We start from the raw sequence: 10,163 nt of genomic DNA, 5'->3' as shown, positions 1-10,163 counted from the left end.
AGATTTTGGGGAGGAAGAGGATGGTCCCGTGGGAGCCAGGGCTGCCTGCAGCGGGGACACGTGCAGGGCTCCCGGGTGGGCGCTGCTCCATGGGGACTTGGCAGCCTTTCTGTTGGGGCTTTCCACTTTTTTCTTGCCTCGTGCAAAAATCAGCAGATGGCCGACCACTTCAGGTGGGTGGCCTAGATTCTGGTCCCCAAGGGAGCTGCCTTCAACGGCGCCGCTTCATAGCCAGCCAAATGTTGTAGCCAGCCCGGCTGGTCCCTATGGAGCCCCATCCAGCTCGACTCCAGCAATGGAGTAGAGCTGCCCTGACACCCGGACAGGGACCAGGCTCTTGTGTCCACCCTACCTGCAGCCCTGGCAGGGACCAGGCTCAGCAGCTGATGCATCTGCCTGCACCATCTGAAGAGCCTCCCCCGGCAGCTGCCGTGCCAAGGGCCTGCCGGTGGGTTTGGCTCCCCGAGGTGGTGCAATCGCCATGCTCGAGGGATGGGGGCTGGCAGGGTGCTACCAACCTCACCAGCCAGGCACTATTTTAGATCATTCTTCACCTGCCAGCGCTTTAAAATCTTCACTCACCACCCCAGTTTTACTGCGAGGGACGTGAACAGAAGCACTCCCCGCCCACTGCCCATTTCACACAGCCTCAGCACAGGCACCGTCTCCATGAACAAGGTAGCTCATGGGCACTTGGAAAACCTCTTTCCCGACACTTGGAACACACTGAAAGATTCATTGCTCGCAGGAGAGGAGCTCCAGCAAGAGACACACTCACTCCAAAAACTCCTGCAAGGCTCAGCTTTCCCCTTTGCTTTCGTGGACCAGAATCTACTTCACCACCAGCTACGTGTCCCAGCAGGAGCCTCGAAGGTGGCAGCAGCTCGCTGGGTCAGGTGGCCCCGTGCCGATGCTCCTGGCTGCAGCCTGGGCACCGATCTGCCGGGCCAGCACAACCTCCTCCTCGCCAGCTCTTTCCTGCCTCATTACCCCTGAAATCCCAGGGGTGTGCTGCTTTGCCAATCCCGCTCTAAAAGCCTTTCCAATCTTTGCTTTGTTAAAAGCTTTCTATTTCCAGCGAAGAAGCGAATGGAGGAGAAGGGTTTTACACCACCCAGGTGACTGAGTGCCACGGCTCAGCCAAGAGGCAGCAGTTTAAGGGGTGTCCTGAGCCAGGCTGGCACCAGCGGGGAGTGAAATCACCCACCAGCCAATTCCACCTAATTCAGGAAAGACACGGTAGCAACAGTCCGGTCACACGCTGGGGGAACAGACCCAAACCAGCAGGAGAGGGGAAAGCTCCAAGACAAAACCCCAAATGATGAAGCCAAGGATGACAGAGCCTTCCCTGCCGCATCCAACCAGGCAAGAGCCAGCGTGCAAATTCTCACTCAAAGAGCAGAAACAACCCTCCTGGCAATGAGAGCGGCTGGCTGAAACCTACCACCGAGTGCCTCTGCCTTGAGGCAGCCATTAGTCACTGCGAGGAAAAAGAGTTTCACAGCTCAGCCCAGAAAGAGGCGGAAGCACACACGCCGGAGACAGAGTAAGAAACATTATGCATATACACAACAAACGCTATACAGCATCCTGCTCCGCCTCCCCAAGCAGCCAGAGTATCTGGGACAACCTGAGATGACCTGTAGTGGCAGCAACTTGAGCACGGGCACAGCCCAGAGCTCGTCCCCTCCCACCCGGGGACACGCAGGCAGGTCAGGGCTACTCAAGCGAGGCACCAGCCTTATTTGACATCTTCCTCTGGGGCTGTGCATCACATCTGATGTGCCTCCTTCAAGGGAAAAAAAAGCATCATTTAGGGTACATTTAAAATTAATGCCCATTTGGTGTTCTTTCGGATCCCAAATTACACGCTGCCTGAGTGCTATAATGGAGAGCACTGCCTGCCAGCGCTGTAAAGCCTGTCCTCCCGACAGATACCACTGCTAAAGACAAGATTTCCAAAAACAAGTAATTCCAGCAGCATCGTTACCATTTGTGCCTCACCAGTACCAGCTCCTGCCTGGTGCCAGGGGTGTCCCGTGCCAGCCGGGGGGCTTGGGTTCAGCACAGCACAGTTCTGCGTTGAGACCCCGTTGGACACGAGCGTCCCTCCTCGCTGACAAACCTCAGCATTCCCAGAGCTGGAGGCCTGGCTGCTTCCTGATGGGAAGCTCATTCCTGTCCGCAACCCCCTGACGGAATGAGGCTTAATTAAGAGCCGTCCCTACTGGTGCCGGCTGTGGCGGAAAGCCGTGACGGTGGCTTTGCCAATTACCTGTGAAAATGCCATCTCTGCGCTAAGTAACGCTCCTGCCTCGCGTCATTCCCAGCGCTCGGAACGCTGCTCAGGGCTGCTCCTGCAGCGTGTCCCCAGGAACCATCCTGACACACAATTATATAGATTTATGGTACATTCACTTCTAAAGCCAGGACGAACAGTAATACACTTGGCTTTTGCTTTTTCTTCTTATTTTTTAAACAACAGGCAAATACTTGTATTGCTTCTACTAGTGTCATAGTTTCCCCTAAAAGCCTCAGTTTCAATAAGGGAAGAGGATTTGGCAGCGGTGACTTGCCCCACATGGATGTCCCCAGGCCGTGGTGAGCCGGACATGCCAGCATTTCCCAATTTTTGCTCCCAGTGCCTGCAGGAAGCTCCCAGGCACAGGACACAGGCGTGGCTGCCCTGCCAGCTCCTGGCACCTTTCACCGAACTATCTACACCAAAGCCTAAATTAAAGCTCTGCAGGACAGCCGGGGTCAGACCCTCCGTGACCTGAGGAGGGGATGGGGCCAAAGAGCCTGGACACAAACCTCAGCAGACCCAACAGCAGAGGAATCATCAAACTGGGAAGGGGGAGCTAGGGACAGTGTGCGTCCCGGGACCGGCAAAAGCCACATCACAAAAATCACATTCATCAAACAACCAACATCTGAATAACCCCAACACCTCCTGCCCCGGCCGCCTTTCGGCCTTTCACCCTCAGGATGGTGAGCAGCAGCGTCCAGCCTTGCAGAGCACCTGCGGGAGAGGGAAATATTTGCTGCGTTTCTCGTTTGCGGATTTTATTACCAGCTCTTACTCACAGCAACAGTAAATTAAACCCAGAGGCGCAGTAAAGCCCCCGCATCTTAACAGCTTAAACACAGTCCTCAGGCGGCACGCAAGGAAAATCACACGTCGGAGGAGGTCAGGGGAGCACAAGTAAATAAGATGAGATTAATTTTGGAACAACACGCAGCAAGAATGACGTCTGCCAGGGAAGGAGCTTCGCAGGGTCCCGCCGCAGCCCCGGCTGCTCCTGCCTGCGGAGCAAAACCCGCAGGGGCTGCATCACCACAAGCAGCGCTGCACAGGGCGAGAAACACAAGAAGCAGCAGCAGGAGCCGTCGCAAACAGCCGTGCATAAGCCCCGGCCACATGGCAAGGGAGAAAAGCTCTCGCCCTGCCTGGATGAGGCATCTCGGAGATTTTGGGCAAGCGCTTCCAGCTGCCTGGCAGGCAAAAGCGGCTCCTTCTTCTTCCCAAACCCCTGCAGAGCTGTCTCTGAGAGCTCAAGAGCTCATGAGGCCACTTTAATGAAGCAATCAAATAAAAGTTTATTACTTGCACCGAGCCATTTGCAGGCTCCAAGGTGCTGCCCTGTGGGGACAGGAGTGTCACCGCTCCCTGGCGTGGGATGTCGGCACAGCCCGGCCACTGCATCCCCTCGCCAGGCGCGGGTGGTGGCTGCGCTTTCGGCCCATCCCTGCAGGGTCTGAGGCTGGGGGTTGCAAACAAATTTCCCCGAAACACCCTCCCTCCTCTGTGGATTCCCAGCAGCCATGCTCACTGGCAGAGCCCCCGTGCAGCACAGGCTGCACCCATGGGTGTTTCTCCCCCTGTTTCTCCCCACCAGCTGCTTGGAGGGGTCAGCCCAGGCCACCGAGCAGGACTGGGCTTGACTCCATCACCAGGATGTGTTTCTGAAAGCTCATTCCAAGCTTTACTCCCCCAGCAGCTGGCAAGCATCACATGTGCCAAGTCAAAGCCCTTGAAGGGAACCTTTCCCACTGCAGCTACTGCTCCTGGTTGCGGTTCCTCCAGACCTCAGCCTGATCCTGCTGCTTCATGTTCGGTGGTGGCTGCCACCAGGCTTGCTGTGGGAAGATGCTCTGTGTCCTCTTCCTGAGATGAAACCTTCAGGCTTCAGCAGCTGTTTAGTCTCCTCTAGCAAGGCCAGATTCGTCCAGCTTCTGGTCAGACTGTACTTACTGGAGGGTACCACAAACTCATGAAGAAATCACACGAAGGGCAGCAGGTTTCCATCCAAAGCCAGCACCCAGTGGGCCAGCACAGCCCGGCAGGACGGTGGCCTGGGCCAGGACAGCCAACACAGGCAGACTTGGCTTCTTCCAAACCACTCTTCTCCTGCTGCGTTTCCAGCAAAACAGCAACGGGACTGTCGCTGTAGAGTCTGGGCTGTGAAGGGGTGACCCAGCACTGTGTCGGGTGTCCAAGTGGGCAGGGACTGTTCAAAACCTCCAGGCGTGAAGGATCATCGGGATGCACCAGGGTGTCAGTGCAGGATGGGGCTGAGCCACCGGTAAGACCCTGCATTGCCCGACCAGGCAGCTGGGGAGACCCCAGCCAGCAGCAAAACAAACTGGAAAAACAATTTTGCTTTTAAAGTTGTACTCTAATTGTTTTACATTGTTCTGCAGAGAAAGAAAGATTGTTTTAATGTCCAGGGCTGAGCTATGGAGAACGCAGCTAGGGAGGAAAGTTGTGATGAATTATTTAGAAGAGACTTTCAGTCTCACATCAAAGGTTTATCTTCTGTTTTGGAACAGCTAAATTAAGTGCCATCTCCCCGTGGAACAGGGCACAAAGCAAATACAGAGGCTTTAATTAGCACAACCCCAAGCCCAGGCTTTTTCTCTTTTCTGAGACTTCTTCAACCTATGCAGGCACAAGCCCAGCGGCTCCCACCCAGGCTCCAGGAGCAAGTCTGGCTGCCAGGAAGCGTAGTTAGAACACACAGATTGGAAATTAATTACCTGTTTGAACACAGGGAAGAGCTCTCCTAGAACAGCCCAGAGCAATCCAAGAAGAGCTGGGTTCAGGCTGACAAAGCCTCATCTGTCTGGAAACCAGCCCGTGGTGCTGCCCGGCAGCCGGGGCAAAGGGAACCGGCAGAATCGGTCGCAGCTATGGGAAGCACCAAGCAGGGGTCTGACAACCGACAATCCCTCCATCGTCAGGTGTCATCCAACCTCTGCTGAAGGCCCTGTTGTGTTTAAATGTATCCTCTGAAGGATGAAGACCGCTGGCACGGGCTGGGTAAGGGCAACCAGAAGACCTCGGTCATCTCCAGAATTAGCCCTATTCCTCATTTCCCAGGGAAAGGTTCCTGCACCGTCACCACCAATAAACACAGACCTGGATGGAACCCACACTTGGTTTGCATCCCCTCACCACAAAAACAAAGCTTTAAACTGCGCTGCGGGGCGCGACGTGCTCCTCTGGTGTTGGCTTAGAGCAGCTCTGCAGAAGCCAAGGAGGGAGCTGAGGGTGGACGCTCCCAGTCCCCAGCTCACGAGCCCTCCCTGCAACAGGCACCAACACCACCCTGTAACCAACCGCCACAGAAATTAAATCTTTCCAGCTCAACGGGCAGCCTGTGCCTTCACAGGAGCCCCTGGCTGCTCTGCCTCCACTCCAAAACCATTTTTAACTTTTCTTTGCAAGAATTAATTCTATTCGATAGCAGGGAACACCCTCCAACAAACACAATATTTTCCATACAATTGCCTTAACCAAAACCTGCACCAGACACCCGGACAAACCCCGCAAGGAAACTTTCTGATCACTTCCATTGCTTCTGCCAGGCCTGGGGCCAGGTGGAAGTGCAGCCAGGCTGGGTGCTCTCACCAAGGGCTGGGAACAACGCACTGACCTGAAGCTCTGGCACTTGGAAATATTGTTTTGTGTTGAAGGAACAGCCTCCCTGGGTAAAGGCTGCACGTTCACGGATGTGGTGGAGGAAAACATGATGCAGAGCAGGTAGAGAGGGAGAGCCTGAGCCAGCACATGGGAGGGGTCACACGTCACAGCATTTACAACCACCACAGTCCTCAGTGGTGTCACCAAACACGTTTCTGGTCCCGCAGTTGTGCTGCTGAGCTCTGGTCATGCCTGGAGGCGTCACCGCTGGCTCCTGACACACTTCAGATCAGAGGGCCGGGACAGCTCAGCAAAGGAGGCAGCTTGAAGAAGCGTCTTCAGTGCCGGGGTGAGCTGACAAATCCCCTCAAGGTAACAGCACCTAGAGCTAGCGCCGAGCAGAAGAGTTTGCACAAAGCGAGAATTAGTTTGATTCTCCAGCCAAGTAGAGCTATCGGCAACAACAGACATGAGACAAGAAGAGCAAGCACCGGGGGAGTTCAGAACACGGTCCAAGTCGCATCGACTGCTGCAGCCCTGAGGGGGCAGAGCACTGGAGGTTTCTTTCCAATGCTCGACAATACAGCGAGTGTCTCCTGCCGGGCTGAGGAACTGAAAACCGCACACATTTCTTTGCGAGTCTGATACAAGCAGAGTGAAGTTGGGGTCTTACTTGTCGACACCTTTCTCTTTGTGGGACCCAACACAAAGCACCGTGCAGACATTTCAGTCCAGCAGAACACCTTTATTTCAACGGGCAAGAAGTGATTCCAGAGTTGCCCAGCAAGTGTCAGCTCCATGATCCGTCAGTAAATGTTCTGCTGATGGCTTGAGGATACAGGCTCTATAGTTAGCGTTCACATTAATTGATTTCTTAGGTTTAGATTTCAAGTGAAATACATTCAGACTTTCTCCTGTCAGAGCCCTGTTCGCACGTATATGGTTGAAAGTCACCGAGGAGTTAATTACAGTTACCTGATTCATACGAAAAGAAAGCTGCAACCCACAAACCCCTCCCTCTCTCTAGTGCTGCTGCTCAGAGCCCTTTCGTCATTCTTTGGACCTCCACAGTAAGAACAGTGACTAGAACATACAGCAGCAAAAATCAAGGCAGCTTTTAACTGCACGTTCCCAGCACATTTACCCCTCTGCCAGTCCCAGAGTGTTTAATAATCAGTTGCTCTTACTGGCACCAGTATGAGAGCACACACGCGGCAGCCACCCATCACGGGAGGTCCAAAGGGACTTGGGCGAGATACCTGCGCTTAGTGCTGGCAGCTGAATGCCCCACGTCCCGTCTGGAGAAGGATGAAAGCTTAATTTCAACTAAACGTTGTTTTGGCTTTTAAAGAATATTTTATAAATAAGTACAGCTGCTGTCAGTGCAGATGGGATGTAGCTCTCAGCCAGCAAGGTCACTGAGCGCTAGCCGGGCTCTCCCGTGCTGCTGGCCTGGCTTTCCACACCAGGGACATTCCTGCGCTTTCTTATCTGCATGTCTTCATCCTGAAGGAGAATAAATAAATAAGTAAGCACAAATTCATTCTTCAGCATCCTCTCTAAGCTGTGTAAGATATGACCTCTTCCTGTCCACCTCTTCTTTGCCCACTGACCACTACCCACTGGAGATCAGCCAAGCAGACAGAATCTTTCTGCCATCACTCCAGCTCCTCACACAAAGCACCAAAGTCACCTCACACCCTCCTGTGGGCACCTGCCCAAACCGCTCGTACGCTCCAACTGAGACACTGTTCACATCCAACACGACAGGCAGCTTCACCTTTTTCTCTAGCTGGAGTAAGAGCAGCAGGGATACAACCCACAGTCTGGCCTCAGCGCAGCTTCTCCTCAGGGTGGACCTGATGTGCCACAGAGCTTGGGGTGGAAGGGATCTCGGGAGGGTAGAATGCAATTTTCTGCTTTTAGCCAGGTAACACTAATACTAGACCTGGTTCTTCCCTGGAGCACCCACTTCATTTTCAAGTATCTGCAAGGATGGAGTTTCCATCACCTCCCTGCACAGCCCGTCGCAGTCCTCAACCACCCTAACTGGGAAATGCTTCCTCCTGTACCTGGACAGGATCTCTGTCAGTGCTGTGCCTGTCCCCTCCTGTCTTTTTGCTGCTGTCTTCACCACAACCGCCCAGCAGGCAGCACCAGCCAGATCCTCTCTTCGCCTCCTCTCCTCCGAGCAAGAGGAAGCAGCTCCCTCAGCCTCTCCTCACGCCATTCGCTCTCCAGCCCTGACCCACCTCACGGAGCTGCATGGCCAGGTTTTACCTGTGGCAGACTTTGCCACACTCAGTGCCACCGCAGGTGACTGACAGGGTGAGCGCGCGTCCTTTAGTGTCTGTACTACACAAGAAGCAAACTCATTTTCACCCAGTCTTCAGCAACTCCCCCCACGTGCTTCTCTCGATGTCCCTGCTGACACCCTCCACCTCACACCCACCGCTCACACGGGACTCAGCAGTGACACCAAAAATCCTGTTTCCAGGGCAGTCCGTACCGAGTCAGAGTCTTCTTCAGCCTGGTTGCTTATGAAATCGATATAATCATCCTTCTGGCTGTCCAGAATTTCTTCCTCGTACTCAGTCTGGTAGTCTGACTCATCTAAAGAGAGAGGAGAGAACAAAACCACCGGGTTTAACTCCCATTCAGAGAGGCAGAGAAAACTGGAAGAGGGACGGGAGCTGCCTCCGCTGAGCAGCGGCGCAGGGCAGCGTGACTGCCGGCCAGCTCTCTGCAGCTCAGCGAACCGCGACTCCGCAGACAGACATCAGCTCTTCGGTACAAAATAAACTACATCCGGAGCCCTCCAGAATCTAAAAACCCTGGGGCAAGAGCAGCAAACTGTCCGTGTTATTACAGTGGGCACCAGCTCGATGGGACACAAACGCTGGCCGCGGCGAGGTGCTCCCCCGTGGGTGCTCTGCGCAGACCACCCGCTGTCTCCCACCCGTCGGGCCTGACAAGATCTGCAGAACTTCAGGAGACACATCTCTGAGCCATCCACCCTAACTCCTCCGACATAATTGTCACAGACTCACTGGGAACAGAGACTTCCAGGCACAGGGCAAGCTCTTCCTGGTGCAATGATGATAATCACATCTCACCATCTGCAGTCACAGGGGACAGCGGCAGTCGCACTCCCCTCCTCTCCAGAGGGGACAATCACCTGCTCTGCCCACTAATCCCGTAGATCAACATAAACCAGTGAAGCTCAAGCCTGTGCCACTGGGGTACAGCAGTCACCAGCAGGACCTGCCACCAAGCCCCCAGCCACTCCCAAGGAACGGGACACGTCTGTGCAGAGCTGTGGCCTCTTCCAGCACCTGGAGATTACTTTGGGGCCTGCAGAGTCACCTGCTGACAGGACACGCTCTCTCCTCCCATCAACTCAACTCTCAACGAACACTCAGGGCAGATGTTGTCAGCCCCAAAACACAACCCAACGTGCCAGTGGGCACTGCGCGACACTAGTTTTTCTACCACCTTCCATGAGTTAATTCAAACTACATTTGAGTTGCTGAGGCAATACCTGAGGCAATACCTGGTTTTCAGCCCATAGTGAAGAAAGCGGCTCGTGTTTAAACCGGATTCTTGATTAAGTATTTCTTTTGGGAACAGTCAGTAGCATCTGCTCCACGCTGAAGACAACAGCACAGTCTGTTCCACGGCATTTGCTTCTGACATGGTAACTACAACCAACTGCTAGAACATTAGGATTAAAGACATTTGGTCTTTTTTAATTTTTCATTTTTTAATTTTTTTTTTTAATTGTGGATCAGAGAATTACTGTTAGTTTATAGTAAACCCACTACAGACGATCTTTGATAAAACACACCAGCTGGAAACTCCTCTGAACAGCAACAGACAGCACACAAGTTTATAGCTCCAATAAATCCGATGACCACCAAAACTACGCTCCTTGATTTCCCAAGCACTATTCAGCATTTAAAAGGTCTCTATGCAGATCCAAATACCAGGAGAGGGGCGTCCCTTCTCACACCCTCCAGAGAGCAACTCTGGGTGCTGGAGGACTAGAGGGGAAAGGCGAGCAGAAGGTCCTGCTGTCCTTAAACATCACCTTCCACCACCCTGCTCAAGGCTCCTTTTACCCGACAAGAACTCCGAAAAGCATCAAGCAGGACCGAGGCCTCGTGGCCCTGCTCGGCACCCCGCCACCGCAGCTCGAAAATGAGCCAGGGAAGAGAAGATGACACCAGGGAAAGGC

General features: G+C 53.8%; 1 protein-coding gene across 1 annotated transcript in view; it reads right to left on the bottom strand.

Annotated features, from left to right (window-relative positions):
- Positions 1–7,342: 7,342 nt before the first annotated feature.
- Positions 7,343–10,163, bottom strand: part of LOC104279599 (patatin-like phospholipase domain-containing protein 7) — an 11,115-nt gene continuing 8,294 nt past the window's right edge. Inside the window, exons 3-4 of the mRNA XM_009876936.1 lie at positions 8,436–8,539; positions 7,343–7,432 (exon numbers count right to left, since the gene is read on the bottom strand). Coding sequence (XP_009875238.1) covers positions 7,352–7,432; positions 8,436–8,539 — 185 coding nt within the window. The 3' untranslated portion in view covers positions 7,343–7,351. The remainder of the gene's footprint in view (positions 7,433–8,435; positions 8,540–10,163) is intronic.

The sequence above is a fragment of the Apaloderma vittatum genome, unplaced genomic scaffold, assembly GCF_000703405.1.
Source record: "Apaloderma vittatum isolate BGI_N311 unplaced genomic scaffold, ASM70340v1 scaffold30559, whole genome shotgun sequence".
Taxonomy (NCBI): Eukaryota; Metazoa; Chordata; class Aves; order Trogoniformes; family Trogonidae; genus Apaloderma; species Apaloderma vittatum.
Note: the sequence above shows the minus strand (reverse complement) of the source record. Positions and strands in the feature narration are given on the sequence as shown.